This window comes from Pseudopodoces humilis, chromosome 8 (assembly GCF_049639895.1).
Source record: "Pseudopodoces humilis isolate 2021_Gansu_Grassland_sample_001 chromosome 8, ASM4963989v1, whole genome shotgun sequence".
NCBI classification, from domain to species: Eukaryota; Metazoa; Chordata; class Aves; order Passeriformes; family Paridae; genus Pseudopodoces; species Pseudopodoces humilis.
The window spans coordinates 36,682,712-36,699,031 of NC_142207.1; the positions used below are offsets into that span (position 1 = coordinate 36,682,712).

At 44.9% G+C, this 16,320-nt stretch overlaps 1 protein-coding gene across 8 annotated transcripts in view; it reads right to left on the reverse strand.

The window, feature by feature from the left end:
• AGAP1 (ArfGAP with GTPase domain, ankyrin repeat and PH domain 1) overlaps nucleotides 1-16,320 on the reverse strand; it is a 308,125-nt gene that overhangs the window by 188,076 nt on the left and 103,729 nt on the right. For all 8 annotated transcript variants that reach the window (XM_014261324.2, XM_005532757.3, XM_005532756.3 and 5 more), the window contains exons 4-5: nucleotides 5,652-5,737; nucleotides 1,813-1,954 (exon numbers count right to left, since the gene is read on the reverse strand). In XM_014261324.2, coding sequence (XP_014116799.1) covers nucleotides 1,813-1,954; nucleotides 5,652-5,737 — 228 coding nt within the window. The remainder of the gene's footprint in view (nucleotides 1-1,812; nucleotides 1,955-5,651; nucleotides 5,738-16,320) is intronic.

A 16,320-nucleotide genomic window follows, 5' to 3' on the forward strand; every position in this document is an offset into this window, starting at 1 on the left:
ATTAGCATTATTTCCATCTTTTCAAAAGATCAGCTTTGCATCAGTGCTGCAACAGAAAATGACCTTTTCTTTTTCTGGAAGTAACAGGAAGGAGATAGAAAACCATACCCTGGTGTCAGAAGGGCACAAAGAAAATAAAATGTTTAAGAAATGTTTCCCCTTCATCTTTTTAACTCCAGCTTCAAGCCCAAAACGTGGCCCTTCAAACAAGCTCCTTTCTGCTTTTTGGTGGAGTTTCTGCTGTCCTAAGACTTTTTCTGTTCCTACTTCCCCTTTTCTTCCTCATCATCTGTTTCCTCCCTTCAGCTGGGCAGTGATTCCTCCTTCCCTGCTGCCCACACATCCCCTCTGTGCTGTCATCCCTTGGCAGGAGGCAGGGGAAGGCCAACTGCTCCCTGACCAAAACCACTGAGACGCGCTAAAAAGGAGGATGCCCAAAACTGAACCAAAAAATTCAAAACACCTGTGTTCTGCTTCTAACACAGAACAGCAACCTGGTGATACTCTTAGAAAGAGATGTTAAAAGGAGTGAGGAGAAGCTGGGAGGGGCTCAGCCTGGAGAAAAGGAGGCTCAGGGGGCACCTTCTGCTTCTGCACAACTCCCTGGCAGGAGGATGCAGCCAGGTAGGCTCTGTACCCAAGGAACAGGATGAGGAGAAATGGCCTCAAATTGTGCCCAAAGGGTTGTCCAGCCCTGGCAGAGCTGCCTGGGGCAGTGCTGGAGCCACCATCCTTGGAAGGATGTAAAAGTTGTGTGGATGTGGCACCTCTGGACATGGTTTAGTGCTGGCATTGGCAGTGCTGAGGGAACAGTTGGATTTGATGATTTTAAAGGGTTTTTTCCAACCTTAATGATTCCATGTTCTGTATGGTCAGGAGCAGAACAGCCTCAACTCTACCAATGCAGAAAACCAATCACAGTATGGGAAACTGGTGAAATGTTACTGGGATATGCTGGCACAAGGAAGAGAATATTCAAAAGACCACTCAAATGCCAAAGAAACTGAAATATTTTGGGTACCTTTCCCTTGCCATATTTCCCTTCAGGACAGCTGCTATTTCAGAAGGAAAAACTGGGGGGAGAGAGGTTGGCTCAGGTGACAAAGAGCTACCTTTCTACTTGATTTACAGAGGTCCCCAGAGGCACAGCCTGAGGCCAGGGTTCATTTCTGCTTTCTACCGTGCTGCTGGAGGTTTTCCACCCCTCATCCTTCTGCCTCTCAGCAATACCAGGGTGTTGAACCCTTCCACACTGCCATGCACATGGAAACTGGCTGCAGAATTTCCCTACACAACTGATTTACCTGCCCAAATTCAATGAGGGCATCTCCATGCTGAGCAAGAAAACCATCACAACCAGCACACAGTGAAAGTATTACTTAAAATTTCCTTGCAAGTCATAGAATCCTGGAATGGTCTGAGTTGGGAGGAGCCTTAAAGCTCACTGTGTTGCACTCCCTGCACCTTCCACTACCCCAGGTTGCTCCAAGTCCCATCCAGCCTGGCCTTGGACACATCCAGAGATCCAGAGGCAGACCCAGCTTCTCTGGGCAACCTCTGCAGGGCCTCACCACCCTCACAGGGAAGAATTTCTTCTACATATCTAACCTAAACTTCCCCTTTTTCTTCAGTGCTGGAAGTCCTACACTCCCTCTCCAAGAGAGCTGCCAGGACATTTTTCTCTCACCCCAAATCTCCTCCTTGCAATGCCACAGCCCTGTAGCAAAGGGGAAAAGACAGGACATGGCTTGGCCAGCTTGGAAGTGTCAATATGGTCTGAAAAGGCCAGCTGGAAATGAGGGCTGCACTTACCCTGGGTGCCCACCAGGACCATGGGGATTTCACTAGTGTTGCGATAGTTGGCCATACGGCTGTAGTAGTGGTAAACAGTCTGGAAGCTGACTTCATCCTCCAAGCTGAACACAAAGATAACAGCATCCACCCACATGGCAAACTGCAGGATAAAAATGGAAAAGGCCAACTGTGAGAAGAGCAGCAAAGGGAAGGAAGGAAAACCAAGAGAGAAACATTCTTACCTTCCTGCAAGGGAAACACACACCAGAAAAACTCACTAACAATCCAGGCCTCAATAGGGGGATGGATAAGCTGCTAAGATGATGAATCTCATCACCCTGCAAGCCACGGGGCTCTGGGATACACAAGGCATTTCCCCACAAGAGCATCTCTTCTTGACTGGGGTGTGTGAGCACCAGCCCAGTCAGTGCACACTGGGTTTGACTTCCAGAAAACACAGCAGGCCAAGATTGCTGGATCTGTGCATTTGAAATGAGCAGCACTCATCTGCAGTGCTGAGTCCCCATGCTGTGATTTGCATGCACACATGCTGATGTTGCTGGCAATGCCACGACAGGCATTGATAGGAATTCTCACATCTTAATCCATGCCCAAAAGCATTAATTTGAGACTTCCAATTCTTCACCATACAGACACTCTCAGCTGAGCAAACAGCACCAAGTGCCTTGTTCTGCTTTCAGTGGAAGAGCAAACTGCTCTCTCTTGGCATCAGGAACCTGCTGAGAGACATGCAGGTGCACAGGACAAGCCAAGGTGCTCCTCAGTGACCATGCAAAGTGAGAAGCTTTGAGCTCACAAGTGAATTAAGATTATTTAAAGACATTTAACTTAACAGTGAACATGAACAGGACGTCAAGAAAAAAAAACTCCAGCTTACCTCACTGCCTTTATTTTTCCCTAAGTGACTCCATTCCTACCCAAATTTAGAGCAATGGAAACAAGCTTCAGCCAGGGGATTTTCATGCTCTGTGTTATATTATTACTACTATGTGCCAGGGGACACACTGAACAGGGAGGTTCACTGGGGAAAGGCTCTGCATATTCACGACAATTGTATTGAAACCAAGCACTGCCTGGGCTGTTATGGTGCAAAAATAGACAAAAAATTGTTTTGAGCTTTTGAATCAGTAGGACAAACTTCTAGAGGGGAAGGACAGGACTGGTTAACACATAGCACAGTCACTGCCAGAATAAGGTCAACCACCACACTGTTAAACTGTTCGAACCACAAGATGCAACCAGAGGAACTGGAGACAGCAGCATTATTTGGGAGTTGTGGGCTTGCATCTCATTATAAAATGGTTTTTGTTGACTGGACTCAGCAGCATCATGCCAAGGACTCTTCCCACCAACTGCAATGTCCTTAAGGCATCCATTTGGAAGCCAACAGTCTCTCTAAAACTGCTGAATGTTTGAGCAGTGTGTAGAGCAGCCTTCTAATAAAGATCATTTTAAAACACTCCACAGATTTACACAGTGCAGTTTCTGCAGACAAAACATTTCCAGCAATTCCTTATTTCTCTTTTCATATTGAAATACAGCTTAATCTTTGTGGATATCAGACCTGTGGTACAGAAAACCAAAGGAATTTCAGGAAACGCAAGGTCTCAGGAACGCCTGAATGTCTCATCCAGAATAATGTGCAGGGAATAGCTTGAAACAAGAACAAATCAGGTGCTGGTATAAAAATCCATTCTCAGACTTATTTATTAATGTGAGTGAGCAGAGCTGTCAGTTCAAGGCAAGCCCAAAACCAAATTATAAAATAAGTTTTAAATTAAAAAAGTTGCATGCAGCAGGTCATTGTAGGTCAGTGTCTTGGTTTAGGGCAACTTTGGGAGGACTGGGGATACAAGCATCATAAAGTCACCCTAGGTCAGTCAGTCACTAGGTTAATTTGGTTTTACAATAGGAAATTGAATTGTTTTCATCTTTGAACCATTTTATCTTAGGCAAAGAAAGGAGAGACCACAGACCCACAAGAAGAATCTTCAGGGAAGTTTGCTTTTTCTCCAATTCTGCGCAAAATAATGGGACAGTAACCTGGGGAATAGCCATGACCCAGTGCCAGGAACTCCAGGTGTCAGCTCCTTATTACTGCAGTTGGAATTCAATCCCAATTATTCATGAACCCACAAGCATTGCAGGAATTAATCAAATGATTAAAGATTTTTTAATAGACATATAACTTGAAATTACACCCAAAAATCCAAAGGGAATTTATGGGAAAGGTGAGATAACACTGACACCTCAAACCTCTTTGGTAAATCCTAAGGATGGAGAACACATCTCAGCCACCAGAGAATCCCAGAATAGTTTGGGTTGGAAGGAACCTTAAAGCTCATCCCATTCCAACCCCCTGCCATGGGCAGGGACACCTCCCACTGGGCAGCAGCAATCAAAGCCCCAGATTTACCTGGCACATACCAGGAGCACACCCTGTGTTGTTCATCCTGTGAGCTCTGCAAACCCAGTTCTTCAGCACAAAACCATCTCAGATTGCTGCATGTACCTTTACACCTCCACTGTTGACATTTTTAGATGAGTGAATGTTCTCTAAGCATCAGAGGCTGGAAAGCAGGGGAATGCTTCAGCCAAATCCCTCCCAGCCCCAGACAGAGCTTTCCTTGTTGCTCCTGCTGACACGGCTGCAGATGTGCCAACGTTTTATTTTGTCCTGTGACTTCCTTCCAGGATGTCTCTCTCAGCCTCCATTTCCTCCACGTCCTTTCTCTTCCCCTTTGTCCTGGCACCTTCCCCCACGCTCTCACCCTCCTGGAGCTACAGTGGTGCATTGAGACCCAAGCTGCTGCTGCTGGCACCGCTCCCCCTCAGCTGTTTGGCAACAGCGCAGTTCCTGATGCTAAATTATTGCTTGTTTGGAAGCTGATCCCTCCTGCAAGACCTGAACAAAGCATGGACAGCAGCAGCCAACACTCAGGAAATCCTGCCAGTGCCCAGGTGAGGAGAGGTAGAGGAGAAGGAAGAGGATGCCCAAGACAAGGATGGTGCCTGCAGAAAGGGTGGCTGGGTCTGAGGTGATTCAAGCAGCACATGAGCAAAATCTTACTCAAAACAGAGTAAGGGTCAAGCACACAAACCCTTAAGTGTCTTCACAGCCAATGGCTTGGACAGTCTGGGAGAGCTGGGGGGTTCCAACCTGGAGAACAGAGCCTCTTCCAGAGGGGCTTCAAGAGGGCTGGAGAGGGACTTGGGACAATGGCCTGGAGCAGGACAGGACACAGGGAATGGCTTCCCACTGCCACAGGGCAGGGTTACATGGGATAGTGGGAAGGAATTCCTCCGTGGGAGAGTGGTCAGGCCCTGGCACAGGGTGTCCAGAGCAGCTGTGGCTGCCCCTGGATCCCTGGAAGTGCCCAAGGCCAGGCTGGACAGGGCTCGGGGCAGCCTGGGATAGTGGAAGCTGTCCCTGCCCATGGCAGGGAGTGGGAGTGAGACAGGCTTTAAGGTCCCTCCCCACCAAAATCATCCTGGGATTCTATGAAATCCTGATGTGTCACCAGGGGAAGCACACTGCTTGGGATTCAGGAATAAATATATATATGAATGTATAAATTCATATATAAATTTATATGTATAAATGAATTGTATATTCTTACTTGCATGGTCTCAGTCAGAATCCCAAATATTTGCTACCCACACTCATCCATCCATCATAACTGAAACCCCAACCATTTTCTGGACAAAATCTTTTTTCACCTGAGGGTGATGCTGGAATGAGCTGGATGATGAGAAGGACCCAGGACAGAACAAAGCAGAGGCAGTTCTTTCAAAGGAACTTTTGAAAAACCAGGAAAGCGAAGCTTTGGGCTCACCTGTGCCTCTGGAGGGCCTCCTTCATCTCTGATCAGCAGCAGGTAGCTTTGTCCATCAACCACTATCTCCTTCTTGAATCTCCCACCTGCCACACAAAGCAGCTCATTACAGACAGCAAAGGTGCAAAACACTCAACAGAAAAAGGCTTCGCTTGTGGAAAAAAAGATCTTTTGCAAATTAACCAGCGACTGGAATGTAACTGATACGTGCACACATGGGAATTACTTAAAGTTATTATTTTCTACTTCAAGTTAAGGCATGTACTTGCCACATATATATATACACACATATATATATGTATAAAGAATAAGGATAATGTGGGAAAAAGCCAGCAATTGCACTACAACCCACTTTAGGTGTCCTTGGGTTGATACATACAGTTAAAACCCTGTATGTATCACCTCATTTAAATAACTGTGAGAGAGAGAAGTGTCTCTAAGAAAGGCAAAGTTGCACACAAACAACATTGTGTCTCATCACCAAAATCAGCTTCTTGTATCAATCAGCATTTCCTCAAGGGAAGCCCAGTTCTCAGAGCACACGTGGGATGTTATGGGAATGAGAGTTCTACACTCACACACCACAGTTAGGGGAAGATACCAGACACATGTTAGACAAAAAAGCTACAATGGTGCTACCTCTGGAGAGATGTGCTAAACTAACAGAGAACCCTGTGCTGCTGACTGGGGATGAATCCCAGACCTGCTCTGGACACCTGGATAAAGAGACTGGAGCCGTAGCCTCCAACCACATCCTATTCCTGATCCTGTATTTGCAGGGAATGCAGAACAGAGGTGCCTGTGACCACCAAAGAGGCTCCAACCCCAGCAGCTGGAGCAGCTGCTCTGTCACCTCCTGTCCCCTGGCTCACAGGGACTCAGCCACCACCCCAGGGCAAGGTTGGGATTGCTTCTTTTGGGGCTAACTGTGTATTTCAGGCACTCTGCTGCCTTTCTCAAATGACAAATCCCATTTAGGGCTTCTGGTGTGACGGAGCCTAAGCCAGGATTAGCGAGCTTGGCCTAAGCACTGGGGAGGCATTTAGGCTCCTCTGCTGGAGCAAACCCACTCTCATCTCCCCACCTAAACCTCAAAGCCCCCAAGGCCTCCAGCTTAGCATCACCCACCCTCACAGCTGAGCTTCCCACACTGAGATAAAACACATCCCTTAACACACCCTAAACTTCGCTCTTCACCCCTATTTCTTAAACTAGGATTAGTTCTGATTTGAACCCTATTTTTCAGCTTCCAAACTCGTCATTCTACCAAAACCAATGCACTGAAACATGGGCTGAGAGCCAAAGCTCTGACCTGCTCTCCAAATGAGCTCCCCAAACAAACAAGTCAGGCTAATGTCCTGATCCTCAAAATGCAACAATCCACACAACAACTGCTGCCTTAGGGGAACCCCACACTGGCTTAGACCCAGCATTCCCCCCCAGCCCAGCCACAACAGCAGCTTTAAAACCAGGATTACTCCCCAGCTCAGCTCTGTGCAACATTTAAGCATGTTTAAACACATTCTGTGTTTAATAAAAGAGGTAAGAATGGGAGGTTTTGTGGGTTTGCACTGGGGTTTTTTGTTGGGGTTTTTTTTAATCTTTTCTTTATAAACATATCCTATTAGCAGTATTAAACATGCAACAATTAAGACTATCACATTTCTGGTTGTTTAATGGCACAGAAGGACCAGAAGAGCTATGTATGGATTTTCATTATCTCGCTCACAAAGTGGATTTCAATCCTGCCTCCGCAGATCAAGTGGCAGATAAATATATATCATTACTGAACCTGAAAAGAACAATCCCAAACAAGTGTAAGACTTGTAAAGGAAACCAGTCTCAGCTCTCAGGAACTGGATTTCTATTAATCAGGCCATTATTTCCATACATTGTCGATTAATTGCATGCACTTCCCAATGAAGTGTTAACTAAGATGAATTACTTCATATAGAGCCCTCCAGAGAGGGGTTTTAAAGCTGTAAGCAACAGTGGAAATGCAGTATATGAGTGATCAGAGAGGGAAAGTTCTGCCTAATTGCCATTTCCTATTTCTTTTTTTTTTTTAAACACTGCAAGTTCCCCCAGCTAATTATAAAATACCACACACCGAACATGTTTAGGAGCCAACTCATTATTCCCATGGTCAACAGGATGCCCTGCCAGTCTCACTGTACCTTCAAAACACTCCTCAGAGGCACAAAGAAGGTACAGACAGGGTGGAATAAAAATAATAAGTTGAGAATTGAAAAATATTAAGTGTTTGAGTGTACATACCCAGCTCACAAACGTGAGCCCTAAGAGATTTACTCTTCAGGATTTGACTGTTGAGGGCAGCTTGGAAAAGGGCACTAAATTTAATAAATACAGCGTAAGTCAGCCAGCAACTCTTTTCCTTCATGAATCCACAGTAAATTATCACCTTGGGGACCTGCTCCTTGCCTTCCCAAAAAACACTGGGCGTGGAGCTGAGTGCAATTATTGTTAATTCCAGTATTGAATTCAGACCCGGATGGGCTGTTCCACTTCACCGAGGGCTATCACCCTGCTGCAGCCAACAGGCACAGTCAGCTCAAATCTGCTCAAGTGGCTTCTTCACCCTTAAAAGCAGGATGTGCTCATTAGCTGGAATAGGCACATCCTCACAATCCTTGATTTTTGTTTGGATTTAAGTATTTCACGACAAATAGTCTGAATTTTAACACCCCTCCAACCAAACTGTTTCAAAGAATGCCCTGCATTTCCAAGCTGTACTAAATATTTCAAAACAAATCTGAAGGCTCAGAAATGGAACAGCAAACTCACGCTCATCCCTCGAGTAAGAATTATTTTATGCAAATCTCAGCTCACAGCAGGATTCATCCTTAATAATTTGTGTTTCTACACCATTAAGGAGCCCTTACCATGAGCACACCACAAAATTAGGTGCTGCACAGGAGAGAGATTAAGAAAACCTACCTCAATATCACGAATTTACACAAACAAAAGCATTAACAGTGAATAATATAAAGGCCCTGCAAGTATCTGTGGTTGTAGGATGAAAGCAAACAACAAATTGCTTCTGCCTTTGATTTGATGAGCCTTGATGAGACCCGTGAGCAGCTTGGGCAAGGACAGCGATTTTGGGACAGTTCAGCCTGGACAGCAGCACGTTCATTATTTTTTAAAATTACATCTAGGAGTTTGTAAAGCACCACAGGCAAAGAGGAATCAGAGAGATCAGCCAGTTCAAATATTGGACTACAGCAACCCATGAGTAAACCAAACACTCTCCCAGGGCTACAAAACACCCCCTCGATTTTCCTAAATATCTGCATATGTGATGGAGCCAGGAATTACTGTCTAAACCAATGGTACTGAGAACAAAGAAATGACCTTTTTAATGTAAAGAACGAGCTCAAAACCCATATCCCCTCTCCCAGGGGAGGTGGCTGGCTTTGCTCTGGTCCCATCAGGATTATGACACACGCAGCTTTTTAATGAGGGAGCTTCTCAGCTCCCAGCTGTACCTGCCAGGGGAGGCCGTGGGGAGGGGACGACTGGCGGCCAAAGGATGGGGCACCACAGGCACTCCAAGGCAGTTATTCCCAGTTTTCCAAGGCTAGAACAGTATCATCCATTCACACAGGCTCATTTTTAGATGAGCACACCATTTTTACAGGTGACAAATGCTGCTCCTGTGCTCAAACCCACCCTGCACAGGGTGGGAGGGACTCGTGAAGCAGCCCACAAACCACCCCGCTCTCTCAGGTGCATCTGGCCACACTCCTGCTGTAAAATGCCCCACATAAATACACAGCTTTGATCAACATAAAGCTAAATAAATTCTGTGCTAAATAAATTTACAGCCCTGGCTGAAGACCCGGCACAAATTGGAATTGGGAGGATCAACAACAGCTTCCTGATCTCATTTTCATGCACGACGCTCCGTAGGCGAACGCGCAGAATCAGCGGCGGCGCAGAAATTAACCAGCAGAAATCGGTATTAATTTTCAACACTGCACACATTTGTAATCAGCAGTGCTCTCTGTTACAAAAGCTGGATATTACATGGGGAATTCCGGGGATGAAGGCTTTAATCCAGGCTCTGACAGCCTGGCCACCCCCTCCTCTCGCCAAGAGCTGTTCCACCGCGTAATTGCTCACCGGAGCAGCCGCTGATTTTCTTGCTCTATCCCCAGGCTCCACTGTGCTCACCAGGCTCTTTATTCAAGCAAATTGCCACGGGGATGAAGTTATTTAGCCATATGAGAAGGATAAATTCAGGGGGCTGGCCACACGACAAGCGCAGGCAGCAGCTGAACATCTTCTGTGGCACGGCAAGACAGAAGGTAGGACTGAGGCAGCTCTAAAAGCCTGTATTTTATATTCCCAGTGACATGTGCATTTTGACAACAGCAGCCAGTTGTCTCACACATGCACATTCTCTCCCTTTTTTTTCCCCCCAGAAGATAGAAAATAGTGCCAAGAACCTGGCTCCTCTTCAGGGAAACACGTTCAAAAATTCTCCGTTCAAACAGATGGCCCAATAGTGGTCTTCTGGTTTGCTACTCACGTTTTTTATTTAAATAAACTAATTTTAAAATGTTTTTCACATTCCACAGCATTTCCACAAAACAAAACAAAACAAAGGAAAAGATTCTTTCCCCCCAGAAGGTGCTGGGGTACCACCCAGGCCCCTCAGGGAACAGTCATGGCCTCAAATCCTGCCAAAGCTCCAGGAGCATTTGGACAATGCTCTCAGAGATGCACAGGGTGGGATTGTTGGTGTTGTAGGAATCCAGAAATGGAGAAACATTTCTCTGTTTGTCCTATTCTCCAAAAAGGTGTTCACCTTGTCTGTCACTGACAGAAAAACTGCCAAATATCCCTGGGTAAACCAGGATTTATAAAAAATTAAGTAGAAAGTAGTAGAATGTTTAGTATGTCACTGAAGTGAAATATATAGATTTTAGAGTGTTTAATACATGGAGTAAAGATAGAAGAAAAAAGGTGTAGTTCTTAACTCTCCTTCTTCTCCATGATTCTGCAGTTTTTAGGAGCACAAAGAGTGATTGGTTGAAAGTCAGTCACAGTTTTAGTTATGTAAGTAGATACAGAAAACTAATTTGCTAATATATAAAAACAATACCCATGTCTATTGTTAATTGGGTAAAAATGGACATAAAGATGAAACAGCCATGTGGTTGGAGGCCATTTTGTGCCATCAAAACCAAAATGAGCCAGGTTATAATGATTTGAACTTGTGCAGAAAGTCTGGAGAGACCTGCCAAGTCTTTGATAACATCCTAATAAACACAAGAAACAAGATCCTAACGAGCTCTGGAGTTTTCTTCCTGACCCGGAGAACTGAGATAAACGGAGCTCCCCATGAGGGAGGATCTCAAAGGAGCTCGGCCCAGAAGAGACCAAGAAATCCATTTCAAGAAGTGCAGCATAAAACAGTGAAAAAAGTTACAGGTGTGTGTTTGTTGGATCAGTGACTTTCCACAGCTCAGGATATTCCATGATTGTGTGATTTTGGGTATTTCCTGAATGCAAGCACACTGCTAAACAACAATTCAGAAACCATGAATGGCTGAGCTGGGTCGAGGACCAAAGGACCAAGGAACCGTTGTTGCCACATGAGACTAAAGCTGCAAAAGGAGCCCTGGCCCACCTTCCCAACAGACCACCTGGGTGAAACAAACCCCAAAGGCAGTCTAGACTGAGCTCTTCAACCCCTACCATCTGCTTCTCTCAACAGATTTAAGATGTAGTTCAGGAAATACGTGGAGAGGTCTCCCAGAAGTATCAAGCCATACCCAATTAAAGGAAGATACCCCCAACAGGTACCACGTATAAATGCAATACTGCACCACATAATCTGATCTTTACCTAAAAACTAGCAAGGAAGCACTAATATATGATCTTGCAACTCCATGGAAAGAGGATTCACTGCTGGAATTTTAGTAGCATTCAACAACTTATTTCTGAGATGCATTCACTGATGTATTTGCAGTGCCTCTCCAGAAGGGCAGATGTAATGGGTTCTCTAAACCTGGAAGTGATTTGAAGGGAATGTATGAATGAAATTTTCAGGTTTCAAGCATTCAGGAAACAAATTGTGCACTTCAAAAATATTTAAAAATTACCTCAAGCTGCACAGAATCTCCAGGGTTGGATGGAACAGTGGGAAGAAACTGTGAGGGTGGTTAAGCCCTGGCACAGGGTGCCCAGAGAAGCTGTGGCTGCCACTGGATCCATGGAAGTGTCCCAGGCCAGGATGGACAGGGCTTGGGGCAGCCTGGGATGGTGGAAGGTGTCCCTGCCCATGGCAGGGGGTGGGATGAAATGAGTTTTAAGGTCCCTCCCAAGTCCAACCATGCTGGGATTCCATGATAAACAGGCTGAGCTAGATCTAATGTTTTATCTCAAACAGAAGGAGGGGAAGGTGATTGATTAAACCACCAAGATAAATGGGAACAAACCAGAGACGGCCTCTGAGCAATTAAGTTTCCCTCATTACCCAGAGACAGGACTCAGGAGCAGAGCAGTGCAGATTCTACTCTCACTGCAAAGCTCCTGACAGCCAGGGTAGGCTTTGCTAAGCCAGTTAGAGAGGGCCAGTCTTCAAAAAAACACTGTAATGTGAGTGCAGATATAAATGTAAAGCACACTCTGTCCCCATCAAATGACTCATCTGAAAGAAGCAGCACAATACTAATCCAAGTTTCTGCAGCAGTTTCAACTCTCCTGCACCCAGTTTATTAATAACCTAGAAGATGGAAGTAACAGGCTATTTAGTTTCTAGATAATGAAGCAGGAGGGACTGTAATTATGGTAGAAAATTGGATTGTACTTCAACATGAGCGTAATGAGTTCAAGAAATAGAGGGGAAAAATAAAAGCAGCATCACGGGGACAAAAGTAGGAACAAACCAGCTGTGGAAGGATGGGAGACGATGGCAAAAACCTCTGGCACAAGAGAGAAAAGCAGCTGGGAATTCCTGCAGAGTACAGAGTGGGACAGCTCATCCCAGCCCATGTCACCATGCCAGCCTCAGCCTGTGCTGATCTGGATAGGGAATACCAAGGCAGATAAGGACCAAAATCTGCCTAGAAAATACCCAGTCAAAAAATAAGTATGTGAACCCTGGCTATTTAGGAGAACACACTAGGAAGGCAGAAGAGAGGTGAAGTCTTACTAAGAAATAAAATAAAATGGAAATATTTTTTCCATCTTTCCAGTTATTAATTATTATGGTTCCAGGGAAATAAGGAAGAATATCAAGTGGGAGCAGACATAAAAAGCTCTACACCCCAATTCTAGGGATAAACCTTGGGTTCAGACACCCCTTAGTCCAACATGAAGTAGAACCTGTCTTTATCAGACACCCACTGCACATCAATACACAAAAACTGTGTAAGTAAAAGCTGAATATGTTGTATGTTCTCCTCGTTCAGAAGCATTTCTGATGGATTGAAGGGGAGGAAAAAAAAACCCATGAAGCTGTAGGGAACCCTCCCTCCTGTGACTCACACAGAGCCCTCACACCCACCCAACCTCCCCAATATCAGGAGCCTCTTGCAGCCACAAGCTGACCAGGACCTACAGTTCAATCACTGCTCCCATTTCTACTAACAGCTCACTTTGCATCTTTTATTTTCCTTTTCTTGGTTTATTTTACTGACAGCAGGTGCAGAGGGTTGCTTACACCTCACACCCACTAATTGTATACACACAAGTCTAATTTTAAAAGCTTATTTTTATCAAAGCAGAGACAGAAAAACCTCAGCACGTCAGCTCCTTCAGGCAGGATGTGATACCACTTTAGCACACTCCTACCTTTTTCCACCACCAGTCTTTTCCAGTTTTAAACATTTACAGCCCAAGACATCACTTTCCAAACAAAGATCCTTACAAAGTCAGCCCCATGATTTAAAATAAAACTTCTAAGTTGGCTTCGCAGGCATTCCATCTTCCAGACAACCCAGCTTTCAATCTAACACAAAATTCATCTGCTCAAAATTTCTGCTTGACCTCACAAGCTTCCAACATAATTGCAAAATCTTAAGGTGCACTAACAAATCCTAAACAGCCCACAAAGATGAGCCCAAAAATTACCTCCTATAAGCACTGATGCACAGATCTCAGGCCTTTTCTTACCCCTCTTGCCTTTTCAAACATCCCCTTTGCTTTTTATACCTAGCCAGCTTCTCTAATACCTGTCCTTTCATTACAGTTTTACATCACAAATAGCAACCCTGAAGTTAAAACTGGACTTTGCAGTGATTACACCATAATTTGCCCTCCCTAAAATGGGTACAAACACCTGGTGACAGCCTGCTGTGGCAGCAAATCAAGGGGTCTGTTGAGAATTCAGAATACTGTGAATAAAATGCTTTCTGACACAACTTCCCAAAATAACAACAAATTCAGTGGAAGGGGAAAAAAAAAGCTCACAATAAGAAATCAAATCTAAGCTGAACAAGGAACAAATTCAAAGAAAAATATTAAAATCTGGCTTTGAGATCAAGAGTGAAACAGTGGGCTGTGATTTAGAAATCCATCCAGAAGTAGTTTTTCAGAAATAAAGCAAAAGGCAGGGCCAGCAGGAGCCACTCCAAACTGGCTTCAAAAGCAACAGCAGCAGAAAGCAGGGAGCACTGGAGACTCAAAGCCGTGGAATCCCAGAATTTTGGCTGGAAAAGCCCTCTCACATCACCAAGTCTGACCCCTAACCCAGCACTGCCAGGGCCACCACTAACCCCTGGCCCCAAGTGCCACATCCACACAGTGTTTTTCTGAACACTTGCAGGGACAGTGATCCCACTGCCCTGAACTGCCAGCTCCAATGCTCAACAAGCCTTCTGGTGAAAAACTTTTCCTTAATATCTTAAATATGTGCCTCCCCTGGGCACAACTTGAGGCCGTTTCCTCTTGTAGCATCACTCGCTACTTGGGAGAAGTCACTTCTATTCCTGTTCAGAGCCTAAAATTGTAACAGAAGTTTTAAATCTGCTTTACAGTTTTTCCCTGAGACAGAACCTTCGGAGGAGCCCATTATGAGAAGGACACAAATGCTACAGACATTATTTCCCAAATATCTCTGGGCATTCAAGGTGCAAACTGTTAAAGAGAACACCTTAAGGACCCTCAAGGCACACAACCTAAAAGGGAAGTGTTTTCTGGCAATCTGCTTCCTCAGCACCTCCTAAAGAACAAATACTTGAGGTTTTTCCTTTAATTAACAGAGCTCCTTATTTGTGTGACACTTTAAACAGCCCCCAGCCCAACAGCTGGAACAGAGAGGTTTTCAAAGGACTCTCTAACCCACACAGGCAGTCCCGGGAGGGCAGGGAGAGGGAAGGGCTCCAGAGGGGAGAGGGCAGAATACATAAACACCTTCTTTTATGTTGAGCCTGAAAGGTTCCAAAAGCCCAAGAGAACCCACTTTTAAAGCAGTGCTTTAAAAGGATCAAAAAAGAGACAAGTGTTTTTTTATATCTAGGTGTCAGCGTGAAATGCCAAATAAAAATAATCAGCCAGTACTATTAGAGCAAAAAGACAAAGAACTGAAAAGAGGTAATTTTGAAACACATGTCCCAAGTCATCACTATCTTCTGAACATGGGACAGCATCTGCCTGTGGGGTTTACACGCCAAAAAAACCTTCATCTGCCCCAAAGCTGAGAGGGCTTTGTGAAAACTGCACCAAGGATTTGAAACCAACACAGAAAATTTCAGCTTCCTGGGGTTTTGCAGCCCAAGAACCACAAAACACAACTTTAAGGTAAATGTGGCTTTTTTGAACTTATGTTGGGATTCTTGAAAAACCTCCCTGTGTAAGCCCTGTGTAAATTTTTACATGTATGAAGGTGGTTTTTTTTTTGGAATTCCAAAAAATCCTGAACAAAAAGGCATGAATGCTTCCGAGGAAAGCACCCACGTACATCCTCACAGGACACATTGATCTGCTCTTCATCTACATTTCAGCCAGCTGCTCGCCAAGAACAGAGCACACACATTAGTCTGGGACACATCCTCCTTTTCTTCATCAAAGATCAAATTTGGGTGTTTAGTAAATATGGCCTTCCTACATATTTGAAAATATATTAACTAGATAAAAATAGCAAGTGGCTTCTGTGAAGAGATTGGCAGCCTCAGGAACCTAATTGTTCACAGCAGGCAGAACTGCATGAATCATGTGGAGAAGGGGACAAGAACCTCAGTGCTACAGAGGGGAACAATTGTCCAGTTCTGCTGCAGCTCCCATGTCCTATTCAACCCAAAACACAACCTGTGACCCCACCCCAACGTTAAATCTCTCAGCACAACCAGATGCAAGCAGAGAAGGATCCCAGAGTGGCTTGGATTGGAAGGGCCTTTAAAGCCCATCCCATTCCACCCCCTGCCCTGGGCAGGGACATCTTCCATCATAACCCAGATCCACACTCTTGGATTCAGCCCAGGATCAGACCTGAATGAAGACACCTGGAAGTTCAGCCCAGTTAACAGATTATTCCTGAACTTTCTGCATACATATTGTGTAAGGGCCTGTGACCAGGAGAAAATCTCTTAAGAGGATGTGAACAAAAGCAGCTGAAATTTTAAAGCACTCTTCCTCAATCCTCCTTGCATAATTACCCTTTGCTGAGAAAGCATCAGACAGAAATAGTTACTCGAGA